The following is a 14,130-nucleotide window of genomic DNA, read 5'->3' as shown; positions in this document are numbered from 1 at the left end:
GCTCTTGGGGAGGTGTGAACACCTCCGCCCAGGAAAGGCTTTATTTCTGGGATCAGGGAGAAAAGGCTCCCCCCCGAGGGGTCCAGCAACATGTCTTGTGGTGGCAGACTGGTGTGTACCTGTCAGGGAACCCAACAGAGGCTGGTCATGCATTGTATAATACATCTCAGACTGGCATCAGTGTGGGTTTATTATGCTGAGAGGTTTGATACCAAACTTCCCAGAACTCAGTAAAGCCATCATGGTGCTGTGGAGTTCGTAATGAGAAACTCCCAGACCACTTCCACATGCTTTGTGCCAGATGAGACAACTGTGGAGAGTGTGTACCTCCCTGCTTCTGAATGTAGTACATAACCGTCATGTTGTCCTTCCGGATCAACACAACCTTGTTGCACAGATGTACTTTGAATGCTTTCATCGCCAAGAAGATAGCCATCAACTCTAGAAGGTTGATGTGCATCCTCTTTTGCTGCGTTGTCCAGAGTCCCTGCACTGTGTAGTGGAGTACATGAGCTCCCCAACCCTGGAGAGATGCGTCCGTTGTCAGAATGATCTGTGGCACAGGCTCCTGGAACGGTCGTCCCTTGCAAAGGTTTTGTGGATTCCACCAATGCAGAGAGTTGTATGCACGACCGGTCACCAACACTAGGTCTGTCAGTTGCCCATGAGCCTGAGTCCAATGACGTGCTAAGCACTCCTGAAGCGGACGCATATGTAGTCTCGCGTGCGGGACTATGAAGATGCAGGAGGCCCTCATGCCTATCAACTGCATGAACACTCGTGCCTGAAGCGAGTGTTGAGGTCTGAATTTCTGTATCAGCAATTGCATGCTGTTGATCCTCAATGAATTTGGCTGTGCTTTGGCTGCCAGAGTGTCTATTGTCGCGCCCAGATACTGCCGTACGTGGGCGGGCTGTAGGTGGGACTTCGGGTAATTCAGTGAGAATCCCAGATCGTGAAGAAGGTGAATGGTGAGACGCACTTTTGGTTTCGATTTTGCCTCCAGTGCTTTGGGTTGCGTAGACACCGAAGCTTTCTCTTTCGGTTTCGATTTCGCAACTTGCGGCTCCTTAGAAATGTCCGAAGGCGGGGCTGTAGAACCCAGTGGAAGATCTTGGGTAAGGCCATGTGGCGATCCCTCGACCTGAGCCTTATGAAGTGTCTCGGCCCCAGTATCAGTTTGTAGGCCTAGCACTTCGCTTGAGCTATCTTCCATGGCCCCAAAGGCCCCATCGTCGTCTCCTACCTCGTCGACGACTTCTTCCGCATCGAGCATCTCAATATCAGCGTCGTAGCTGGAGTCGACCTCCGATGCGGGATCCGACAGGTTCTCTCGAACCTCTCGCTCTGCTGCTTCATAATCCCCGGCATGGAAGATGTTCACCGGGTCAGCTGCCGTCTTGCTGGGCTTCCTTGCGCGCAGCGCGCCGAAGTCGAATAGTCTTCTTGGATCAAAAACGGGTACAAGCCGTACAGCTGGCTTCATCGTGATCCGGCGACAGGCACCTGTTGCACACCGGGTGGACGTCGATGTGGGGATATTTCGAGTTGCAGACGGGACATCTTTTGAACGGGCTCCGTTCCATGATGGTTCGACGATAAGTCCTCTGGCGTCGACTGGGCCTTCAGTGCCGAAAAGCCACGCGGCTCTTCTGGATGTCCGGCTCGGAGACTGAGCAGGAACATTGCACCATCAGGATTCAAGCAAGCCGGGCCGAAGACGGCTGAAATGCCAGAAACCGGTCCCCGGAAGCTTGTTTCCTTCCCAGTATAAGAATTGGCTTGGTAGTTTGGTCTGCCCTGTTCCCATGATGCACTGGGCCAGGGTCAGACTAATTTGCATATAGCCAAGTTCTGAGCTGGGATGGTGCAGTGAGCTAAAAAACGGTGATGGATCAAGCCCTGATCTTTGGACTGGGTAAGAGTGGTCTGCTTAATTCAGACACTCTGTTCATCACCACCCCCTTTTCTGAATCAGGAACAGAACAAGGCACCGATCGCAAGACAATACCGACGGTAAACTAAAGGCCTTTTGGTCAAGAGAAAGTTTTATATTGATTCCGAACTTGAGTGAACCAATATGCATCCGAACCCAATGGCGGAAAAAAACAATCTGAGGCTGGAGTCGATGCCCATGCGCACTGTAGTCCAGGGGAGGAGCCACCTATCTCGTGATACTTCGAAGACTCTTCCAGGACAACAATGTGCGATCATCCAGACCCAACACTAGGCGGCGATCTATGCACAGATATGAATTCAGAAGCCCACATGCCTCGAACACCTTGGTCCTAGAAATAAAAACAACAAAATAACTTTTTATACAGTTGGTCTGGATTCAGTGTTTGAGTGTGTGGCCTCATTTCTTGCCCGAGTGTGTACAACAAACGCTCATCACTACCCTCTGATGAGTCTGAGTGCTCACACTCACTACCACAGAAGAGAGTAAGGTGCTATCTACTTTTATCTCTGCCCACCTCTGGGTTCACCTGGACTCTGTGCACACTATACCTTACTTTGGTATCCATATCCATACTAATATAATAAAGAGAGAGCCCAAACCTTTGAGGCGGGTAATCTCAGGAACCACAGCACCAATCTCAACACCCAATACAGCGTTGGAAAGGGCAGCTGCAGCAGAAGGACATAGGCTATGCAGACGCCCACCATATACATTTAAAAGGTAAAAGAACTGTGCCAGCAAAGTAGTCCCTTGTGGGCGTGTCTGCGTTGTGCTTTGGGCGTGTGCTGGGGGCGTGACAAACGCTGGGGGCGTGGTACGTTCAGCCCTTAATGCCATGTCTCATATCGTGTGCTAATCCCACCCTGCTCCGTTTAAATACCCCTGCACCCCATAATCATAACCCACCCGTACTCCTTAAAATACCCCAGCACCCTTAAACACTAACCCATCTTAACCCTCTAAATATACCCTGTACCCCAAAACCCAAACCTATCCCTAAACCCTAAAAATACCCCTGTACCCCAAAACCCAAACCTAGCCCTGAACCCTAAAAATACCCCTGTACCCCAAACCTAGCCCTGAACCCTAAAAATACCACTGTACCTCAAAACCTACCCCTGAACTCTAAAATACCCCTGTACCCCAAAACCCAAACCTAGCCCTGAACCCTAAAAATACCCCTGTACCCCAAAACCCAAACCTAACCCTGAACCCTAAAAATAACCCTGTACCCCAAAACCCAAACCTAGCCCTGAACCCTAAAATACCCCTGTACCCCAAAACCTAGCCCTGAACCCTAAAATACCCCTGTACCCCAAAATCCAAACCTAGCCCTGAACCCTTAAAATACACCTGTACCCCAAAACCCAAACCTACCCCTGAACCCTAAAAATACCCCTATACCCCAAAACCAGCCCGGAACCCTAAAAATACCCAAACACCCCAAAACATATACCTCAGTACCCCAAAACATATACCCCTATACCCATACTTACCTTATCCAAACATAAAAAAACCATGCTTTTACCATTAATGCATTTACAACAAATTTCGTTGTAAATGTATGCGTGGTAAAAGCATATAAAATGTAATGCCATGCGTTATAATGGCATTGCGGAGTCATGGTACTTTCGTAATGAAAGTATGCGGAGTGATGGTATGCGGAAAGAAAGTTGCAGAATAATGGGTGTTTACCCTCCCCCGGTAAGTACATTGGTGGCACGGCGGCCCACATCTCCAGCAACATACTCATATTTTTTCACCACCCATTTGAAAAATGCACAGGTCTCTCTCATTGATGGCCAGCATCGACATACACTTTTAGACACACCTCCCGCCACAAGTTCTAGAATTGCAAACTTTAGAGCTGGGGAGCTACGTTCGAATCTCGGCATCAGCTCAACATCCTGTGATTCCAGGCAAATCGCTTTGTCTCCCCGTGCCTACCACAAATGAATGTGTTCTTCTGTAATGTAAATTGTGCTCATGCCATGTTGTCGAGTTCGCGCTATATACTATTGCAAGGAAAAATAAAGTAGGGAAACTCGAGTTCACACACTACTGAATACGCACTCTTAAGTGCATCAGCAGTGCACTGTGAATCGGAGCGTTTCACAGGCCTGTCACCGATAAGAAATGCTATCTAAACGAAATCCTACAAAATATACTGCTGGCCGGCAGCAATTCATACCCGGACAACGTCGGGACGGGCTGCTAGTAGTATATACAGAGCCAGCTTACACTTCCTAAGAATATTGCTGCTTTTCACACTAAACTCTTATCAATTTGATAACCAACAGTTTGGTTTAATTTCAGTGAGCGTAGCCCCTTTAAGCAAGCCACTGCCTCCAGGAGTGCGAGGCTGAATCCGATGGTTTGATTTATTTGGTCATGCCATAGACATATTCACCAACACAGAATCGGAGTTATTAAACCAGGAGAACTACTGCGATTAACCTATGTACACATTCTCAACACCCTCCTAGTAATGTCTGGTCTACGTGGAGAAGAGAGCATATCTAATTCATGGTCAACTCAGGGAGGTAATCATAATGATGCAAGGGTGGATGCTCACACCCAAAGTTTGGACTGCGGCTTGGGGATGAACAAAGCAAGAATAAAGAAGCCCCGCTCATGAGCTGAACACTTGCAACACTAAATGAGGGAGCAGTTTACGGAGGCCAATGCTGGAGGTTTTCTGAAGCTGGGGTTAGCTCATCACAGACACCACTGTCACAATCACAAATCACTCCCAGCCCAGAGCATGGTTTGAGGCATTGTGAGGATGACATATGCACTTACCGGTTAAACCGCTGCACTTCGGCTGCACCAAAGAGCTTGCCCTGTCTGGAGAGGGCTAGGCCTTTCAGACGCTGCCAGCCGGCATTCACCTCATTTTGCTTCACTGTGATCAGCTCCACCTCTGGGTGCTCCTCCTGAGGAGGTAAAACATCAGACATCAGCTTCAGTAACGGCATTAATGGGAAGCCGCCAAAAGAATCCTCAAAACTTGAGTGCTAAGGATACCGCACTGCTGTACACAGAGCGCCCACAATGCCTATGAAACCAGTGTGAGCGTCACTGCCAGGGAAATCAACATGGATATATACGGCACTGCATTTCTCGCTGCTTGTGAAAAAAGTGTAGTAAGAGCCCCTTTAGTGTCTGAAATCTTACTGCGGTACACACAATAGTCACACGGCCTGACATTACACTGCAGTACACAGGGCCCCTCCAGGATCTGTGAAATCACACTGCAGAACACAAAGCCCCCTCGGTGTCTGAAATCATACAGCAGCACAAAGAGAGCCCCTCCACTGCCTGTGTGATCGCACTGCAGTACACAGAGCAGCCACACCATCTGTGACATTACAGTGCAGTACACAACTTCTACCACTGTATGAATAAGATTCCACCACTGCAGCTACAGGGAACACTACCCTTCACCACCCACTTGTGAAATGTCTCAGTTATGTTTACGAATACAATCACTGAACCCTGAATACAAGGAGCTCAGCCTGCAGATATGCAAACTAGGCTGTGTGTGTGGGGGGGGGGGGGGGGGGGGGGAGGGGGGGGGGGATATCATTGTCCTAATCTGGATGCAGGCCATGCCGGCATTTTAGGGTTGCCTCCTCATTTCAAGGTACAAAACCCCCCACCCTCCTCAGACAGTCCCACACCAGCTTTCTTCACCTGGACAAGTTTGCCAGCAAAAAGGTTGACTTCATTCACTCTCTCCTCATGGGCCGCCAGGTCTGTCTGGAACTCTTCAAACTTCTTTTGTAAAACTTCCACATGCTCCAGGTCCTGTCCGAGCTCTTCTGAAGTCACAATCGCCTCCTTTAATGATGTAAAAACGCAAAATATGAACAAGTGATAATGTCCTTGCCTTACAGCAGAGAACCCCAACCCTGCTACTTGTGCACATTTTGCTCATCACCTCTAACATCTCAACATCTTTTTACTTGCACTCTCAACCACCCTCTTACAAGTTGGCTGGAACTGCCACCATTATCCAGAGGTCGACCTATCTCGCTACCAGAAAGTACGTGCCTGCAACCAGGAATCTACCAAGAGAACGCTCTTCAAAATCACGCTATGACAGAAGACCAGAGCATGGGTTGACGGCATCGAGAACCCCCACAGGAGAGCATAGCATGGGTAGGCGGCATCGAGAACCCCCACAGGAGAGCAGAGCATGGGTAGGCGGCATCCAGACCCAGAACCCCCACACTGCACATGGGTAGGTGACATCCAGACCTAGAACTCTTACAGGTGAGCTGAACATGGGTAGGTGGCATCCAAATATAGAATCAATACAGTAAAGTGAATACAGGTAGGTGACATCCGGATCAAGAACCCATATAGGAGAGCTGGACATGGGTAGACAATATCCAGACCTAGCAATACAGGAGAGCTGTGGGTACAGGTTATTCGCTTTCTTCATCAGTTTTGGAAAAGCCCTAGAGTCTGATGCTGCCGCACAGGAGACTATGACTAGCACAAGCACGGAGCCCCGCTCCTTCAGTAGCACCAGCGGCACTGGAGCAAGTAAAGGAACGGATTTCTTTCCACTTGAAGCCTTTAATACTGTGCGGTCAACAAGATCCACTCGTGAGAGCTTCTAATCCATCAAGCAATTCACAGCTAAGGTAGGTGCCTCACTCACAAACACTTGTTTCCTGCAAATGGCGCTTCAACACAGCAGCTAAAAGGTCTCTCTGCAGAAAGGAGCCCAGGGCTCGGTGCACACTCACCTTATCGTTGATCCAGTCCAGGACATCTTCACACTCACGCAGGTATTGCACCAGCTTCTGGGCCTGCAGCAGCTTCACCCCCTTCTCCCGCATCTTCATGAGCAGCAGCTCCCACAGACGGTGCAGCTCCATTAGACGTGTCTGAGGGACAGAGACAGGAAGTCAGCAGCAGCCCTGGAGTAGAGAAAGCATCTCCCTCCCGGCTGAGGGGCCACAGAGAAGTCCCCTTGCACCCAAGTAAGCAAGTACTAAAAGAATTTAAACCACTGTCCTGTGCAGACCTGCAGCATCCCTGGTGGAGCATGTGCAGAAGGGGCCTGAGGACTCTGGCGAGCAGGAGCACAGAAGGCCCAAACATGCACACAACACAAAGCATTGAAGGAAACACACCAGGTCCACCAGAAGGGAGCAGGGCCAACCGGAGAAGAGACCTCCCTGAAGCCCAAGAACTGAGTCCATAGCTTCTTGAAGAGGAAAGAGAACTCTTGGAGTAAGGAGCACCAGAGGCAGGAGGCAAATAAGGCAGCAGATATTTGGAACAGAGGAGGAGAGAAGAACGGGCAGGTCATCCGGTACAAGCAGAGACAAGAGGGTGAATACTGGGGAAGAAGAGAAGGCAGTAGAGGGGCAGAGGCAGGTATCAGGGAACCATTGGAGGCGTGAGGGTGGGTATAGGGGCAGTAGAGGCGCACAAGTAGGTATCCGGGAACCAGTGGAGGCGTGAGGGTGGGTATAACATAACATGTGTATTTGTAAAGCGCACGTTCACCACTACGGGTATCTTGGCGCTGAATAACAGATGTTTGTTGTTACCCAACTCAATGGTACTCATTTTATTGACCTCAAATGGATGAAAGGCTGAGTGGACCCGCCGGGATTCGAACCTGTGACCATGAGGTCGAACACAGGCCCCTGCAGTGGACGCATTAGTCCACTGTGCCACCCGACCCGGCTGTATCAGGACTGTAGAGGGGCACAGGCAGGTATCAGGGAACCAGTGAAAGCGCGAGGGTGGGTATTGGGGCAGCAGAGGGGAACGGGCAGGTATCAGGGAACCAGTGAGGGTGGGTATCAGGACAGTAGAGGGGCATGGGCAGGTATCCGGGAACCAGTGGAGGCGTGAGGGTGGGTATCGGGGCAGCAGAGGAGCACGGGCAGGTGTCAGGGAACCAGTGGAGGCGGGGTGGGTATCGGGGCAGCAGAGGCTACTAGTGAAGTAGAGATGGTAGCAGAGGAGAACAGAGATAGACCAGACCCAGAGGCCTAAAGGAAGGACAGATAGAGGCAGCAGAGGAGAACAGACGGACCAGACCCAGGCGCCCGAAGGAAGGTCAGACAGCAGCAGCGTGGAGAGCAGATAGATGGATGAGATCCCAAGGGCCTGAAAGGACAGACAGCAGCATTGGAGAGCAGATAGAGGTAGATCAGATCCTAGGGGACCGCAGGAAGGACAGACCGCAGCAGCAGTGGAGAGCTGAGATAGACCAGACCCAGGGGACCAAAGGAAGGACACAACGCAGCAGCATGGAGAGCAGATCGAGATAGATCAAATCCCAGGGGACCGAAGGAAGGACACTCAGCAACAGCAGTGGAGAACAGAGATAGACCAGACCCAGTGGCCTGAAGGAAGGACAGACAACAGCATCGTGGAGAGCAGATAAAGATAGATCAGATCTCAGGGGACCGAAGGAAGGACAGACAGTAGCAGCATGGAGAGCAGATAGAGATAGACCAGACCCAAGGGCCTGTTGGGACAGACAGCAGCAGCATGGAGAGCAGATCGAGATAGATCAGATCCCAGGGCCAGAAGGAAGGACAGACCGCAGCAGGAGAGGAGAACCGAGATAGACCAGACCCAGGGGCCCGAAGGAAGGACAGACAGCAGCAGTGTGGAGAGCAGCTATAGATAGATCAGATCCAAGGGGGCCGAAGGAAGGACAGACCTCAGCAGGGTGGAAAGCAGATAGAGATAGACCAGACCCAGGGGCCAGAAGGAAGAACAGACCACAGAAGCAGTGGAGAGCAGATGGAGATAGATCAGATCCCAGGGGACCGAAGGAAGGACAGACAGCAGCAGTGTGGAGAGCAGCTATAGATAGATCAGATCCAAGGGGGCCGAAGGAAGGACAGACCTCAGCAGGGTGGAAAGCAGATAGAGATAGACCAGACCCAGGGGCCAGAAGGAAGAACAGACCACAGAAGCAGTGGAGAGCAGATGGAGATAGATCAGATCCCAGGGGACCGAAGGAAGGACAGACAGCAGCAGTGTGGAGAGCAGCTATAGATAGATCAGATCCAAGGGGGCCGAAGGAAGGACAGACCTCAGCAGGGTGGAAAGCAGATAGAGATAGACCAGACCCAGGGGCCAGAAGGAAGAACAGACCACAGAAGCAGTGGAGAGCAGATGGAGATAGATCAGATCCCAGGGGACTGAAGGAAGGACAGACCACAGAAGCAGTGGAGAGCAGATGGAGATAGATCAGATCCCAGGGGACCGAAGGAAGGACAGGCAGCAGCATCTGTGGTTTTGTTATCACACAAGGTAAGGGTAGAGAGGACAGCGGAAAGGGTCACATCCCAAACACTGCTTCACCTACTCGGATGTGGGACCCCACTTGAACGGCAGTTACTTTGGGGCGCTGTGCGGTCCTGTACGGCGTGAAGGACTAAACCAGACACAGGTTATAACTTACTAAGAACAAATGACATGCTCTGAAAAACCAAAACTCTGTGCACACAGCAAGCTTACGCAGACAAAGAACACCCCCGTACACTGCAAACCCCTTCAAAGGGGGCAAACACACCACTGCACTCTATACATTGCAGACTCCCTCTGCACTGGAGAAGTGTTGCTCACTGCTTAATTCAGACACTCTGTTCATCACCACCCCCTTTTCTGGATCCACTGGTTAGAGCAGGCAGACCCTGAAGCAGAGGTCAGACCCGGGACCAGGGTTCAATTCCTGACGCGGCAGGGTCTTGAGCTCAAATGTCCACAGACTCGATAATTCTCGCTTCGGTGCCTGACCTAATCATGGGTTCACACTCTGAAACTCTGGGCATTAAGCTTGCTTAATCTCCACAACGGCCCCCCGCGGCGGGATGCCTGGCTTTCACCTTGGGGTGCCCTGTAGGGGCTATCTCACAGGGAAAAGCCAGGACGGGTTCCCAAGGCAAGCGCTTAGAGACCCCCGGGTGATACGTGCTATATAAATCCAATATACAATACAATACAATACACTGCGAACCCCTTCAGTGCACTGGGCGCTGAAAACCCCTTCAGAAGGCAGACATTCAATCGCAGAAAAGTGAAGATGCAATGACCCTCCAGGAGAGCGGGAGAACAACCCAGCACTTCACATACTGCAAATTATATCGGGGGCGTGCAACATTACAGCACTGCAAATACTGCAGACCTTATATAAGGTAGGGAAGTCACAGCACAGTGGACCGAAAGCAGCTTCAAAAGGGAGGTGGCATTCATCAGTTCAGCTAACACTGCAAACCCTTTAGATAAAGGGAACCAAGCACTCCATACACTGCAAGCCCTTTAGATAAAGGGAACCAGACACTGCATACACCGTCTTTCCCTTCGATAAAGGGAACTAAGCACTGCATACACAGCAAACGCCTTAGATAAAGGGAACCAAGCACTCCATACACTGCAAACCCTTTAGATAAAGGGAACCAAGCACTCCATACACTGCAAGCCCTTTAGATAAAGGGAACCAGACACTGCATACACAGCAAACGCCTTAGATAAAGGGAACCAAGCACTCCATACACTGCAAACCCTTTAGATAAAGGGAACCAAGCACTCCATACACTGCAAGCCCTTTAGATAAAGGGAACCAAGCACTCCATACACTGCAAGCCCTTTAGATAAAGGGAACCAAGCACTCCATACACTGCAAGCCCTTTAGATAAAGGGAACCAAGCACTCCATACACTGCAAGCCCTTTAGATAAAGGGAACCAGACACTGCATACACTGCAAGCCCTTTAGATAAAGGGAACCAAGCACTCCATACACTGCAAGCCCTTTAGATAAAGGGAACCAAGCACTCCATACACTGCAAGCCCTTTAGATAAAGGGAACCAAGCACTCTATACACTGCAAGCCCTTTAGATAAAGGGAACCAAGCACTCCATACACTGCAAGCCCTTTAGATAAAGGGAACCAAGCACTCCATACACTGCAAGCCCTTTAGATAAAGGGAACCAGACACTGCATACACTGCAAGCCCTTTAGATAAAGGGAACCAAGCACTCCATACACTGGAAGCCCTTTAGATAAAGGGAACCAGACACTCCATACACTGCAAGCCCTTTAGATAAAGGGAACCAAGCACTCCATACACTGCAAGCCCTTTAGATAAAGGGAACCAAGCACTCCATACACTGCAAGCCCTTTAGATAAAGGGAACCAGACACTGCATACACTGCAAGCCCTTTAGATAAAGGGAACCAAGCACTCCATACACTGCAAACCCTTTAGATAAAGGGAACCAAGCACTCCATACACTGCAAGCCCTTTAGATAACGGGAACCAGACACTGCATACACTGCAAGCCCTTTAGATAAAGGGAACCAGACACTGCATACACTGCAAGCCCTTTAGATAAAGGGAACCAAGCACTCCATACACTGCAAACCCTTTATATAAAGGGAACCAGACACTGCATACACTGCAAACCCTTTAGATAAAGGGAACCAAGCACTCCATACACTGTAAGCCCTTTAGATAAAGGGAACCAAGCACTCCATACACTGCAAGCCCTTTAGATAAAGGGAACCAAGCACTCCATACACTGCAAGCCCTTTAGATAAAGGGAACCAAGCACTCCATACACTGCAAGCCCTTTAGATAAAGGGAACCAAGCACTCCATACACTGTAAGCCCTTTAGATAAAGGGAACCAGACACTGCATACACTGCAAGCCCTTTAGATAAAGGGAACCAAGCACTCCATACACTGCAAGCCCTTTAGATAAAGGGAACCAAGCACTTCATACACTGCAAGCCCTTTAGATAAAGGGAACCAAGCACTCCATACACTGCAAGCCCTTTAGATAAAGGGAACCAAGCACTCCATACACTGCAAACCCTTTAGATAAAGGGAACCAAGCACTCCATACACTGCAAACCCTTTAGATAAAGGGAACCAAGCACTCCATACACTGCAAACCCTTTAGATAAAGGGAACCAAGCACTCCATACACTACAAGCCCTTTAGATAAAGGGAACCAGACACTGCATACACCGTCTGTCCCTTCGATAAAGGGAACTAAGCACTGCATACACAGCAAACGCCTTAGATAAAGGGAACCAAGCAAGTTAAAGCCAGTTGCTTTGCTAATGGCATTGTATAGGAAAGCAAATGGCTTTAACTTGATACAAGACAAGACCTATTGCGTTTTTATTGCTGGTTGTATTTCGTGACAGTTGCACGTACTCGGACTCCCCAAACCACCTCCTAAATCTTCATGGGTTGCAATGCCCTGTGCAGCAGGTGCCAGCCACTTGTACCACAGCGTCACCAGCGCCCCTCTCTTCTAAGGCCTATACACTGCCAGAGACCTGTCTTAGAACCAGTGCCTGTCACCGAAGGGGTTCCGTTTCTTACAGGACCGCACTTTTCTTTACTGTTTAACCTCCTTGACACAATGTTAAAAGTGGACACAGAGGACAAGGAATACAAACAACTCTCAGACAGTGTGCTCGTGGCCGCCCACACATGCCACACTGGTACAAGTTGTTTTATTTGTGGCTGGTCCTAAACTATGCCGGACTCTTTCTTCCTGGAGGCATCAATCGTGGTAGCTCATGGTAGCTCCCGATACAGACACCAGCCTCAGCACTGCTGCTGCTGCTCCTGCTACTATCCGCCGCCACTGTACCAGGCTCGCTCTAGCTAAACTTTTTTGCAGTTTTTCTTATTTAGGCTTATCTTGACCCGAAGGTATTGGAGCAATTTGCATGTGCACCACTTGCATTACAGACGTCACATTCATTTTTAGCCACGGGGAGACTGAGTGGTTGAACCTCTCGCCAAGACTCGAACCCGATTCTCCAGCTACAACGTCGGCTGCTCCAGCAGTTACCCACACCCTTGCTCTGCATTTGCCCCCTCTGGTTCCCTACTGAAGCGTCCAGGTCAGCACATCCTGGAACCATCTTCTTTATAAATATATGTTGGACTTGGCCCTTCTGGCAGGTTCACCCCTGAACTTTTTGCCTTTTAATGTCACATCATTATAGTGATTTCTGGTCTTTGCGCACTTTAGCACTGTGGTGCAGTGAAAAGTGCGTGCGCTCTGAGTGCGTGTGTGAGATTGGCCTGCCCTCCCATAGGAATGCATGGGGAATGTGAGTGTCCATGGTAGTTCCTGATGCGTGGGGAGTGCAATGTTAAGTTTGGAATGTGCGAACTCGTGAGGTTGAATGCTGCGCGATTATGTGTGCTGCTTTAATGTGTCTAGTGTGGAAGTGCCACTTCTAGAAGTTGGCATGTCTGTGCAGTTAATGTGATTTGACTGTCTGGCTTGTGATTGGCTGGAGCTGGCTGGTGTGCCTGGCTCCAGACGTCAGGGTGGGTCTGCCCCAGTGGTGAATGGGGAGATCTGCATGTTGATGGCAGGGACGGGCTGCACCTTTGACCTGAATAGGGCTGGGTTTCCCTCTACAATGCTGGCTCCACCCCCTGTGGTGCGACTGATGACCCTAGCCTGGCCAGTGAATGGGAAGAGGGGCTGAGCACAACAGAGTGCTCCGGAACCAGCTGCGTCTGGTTTTCCCCCACCCTGCACCCTAGAGACAAAGGGATTTTGTGTATAAAAAGAGGCTGTGACCTCATGTTAATATTCTTGTTTCCAGACTAGAATCTACCAGGGGCATGCTGCTGCTGGGGCCCAGGGGAAGGCTTGCCTCCCTGGGCCCTGCCCAGCCCCTGGATTGCTGGAGGACTTCTCCCTGGGACCCTCCTGCCCTCTCACCTATGAGGACTTTGTGGCTGGACCCCTTTTTGGCTGTACCTTTCTTCACAGCACCTCTGGCAGCCTGGAAGCTCTTTATTTTTAAAATACTCTGTCATTGAGGGAGCCTACCCCTTCTTGCTGATTATTATTTTTGGAAACGCGATGCTGCCTTTTTTTCCCTAAGGACATTCCCCTGGTCTGGGGATCCCCCAAAATGGCTCTCCGGCGGGTGCCCACCCCGCTTATTTAGTTATATTTTTATTTAAGGGTACCACCCCTTTTTATAGGCGCCTTAACGGGTGTCCACCCCGTTTCTACTTTTATTTTAAACCTCGAGGGTCCCTACCCCTCTCTGTGCCCCAAAAATCACTGCTGCGGCCCTCACGCCGCACACAGGAAGTTAGGCACCGTAGTGCCTGACGTGGGGCGAGACT

General features: G+C 50.2%; 1 protein-coding gene across 5 annotated transcripts in view; it reads right to left on the bottom strand.

The window, feature by feature from the left end:
• SPTAN1 (spectrin alpha, non-erythrocytic 1) overlaps positions 1–14,130 on the bottom strand; it is a 365,414-nt gene that overhangs the window by 273,686 nt on the left and 77,598 nt on the right. For all 5 annotated transcript variants that reach the window (XM_086948611.1, XM_086948613.1, XM_086948610.1 and 2 more), the window contains exons 4-6: positions 6,721–6,861; positions 5,657–5,803; positions 4,763–4,896 (exon numbers count right to left, since the gene is read on the bottom strand). In XM_086948611.1, coding sequence (XP_086804737.1) covers positions 4,763–4,896; positions 5,657–5,803; positions 6,721–6,861 — 422 coding nt within the window. The remainder of the gene's footprint in view (positions 1–4,762; positions 4,897–5,656; positions 5,804–6,720; positions 6,862–14,130) is intronic.

Source organism: Lissotriton vulgaris, unplaced genomic scaffold (genome assembly GCF_964263255.1).
Source record: "Lissotriton vulgaris unplaced genomic scaffold, aLisVul1.2 SCAFFOLD_726, whole genome shotgun sequence".
In the NCBI taxonomy this organism is placed as follows: Eukaryota; Metazoa; Chordata; class Amphibia; order Caudata; family Salamandridae; genus Lissotriton; species Lissotriton vulgaris.
The sequence above is the reverse complement of the archived record's forward strand: the minus strand, read 5'-3'. Positions and strand labels throughout refer to the sequence as shown.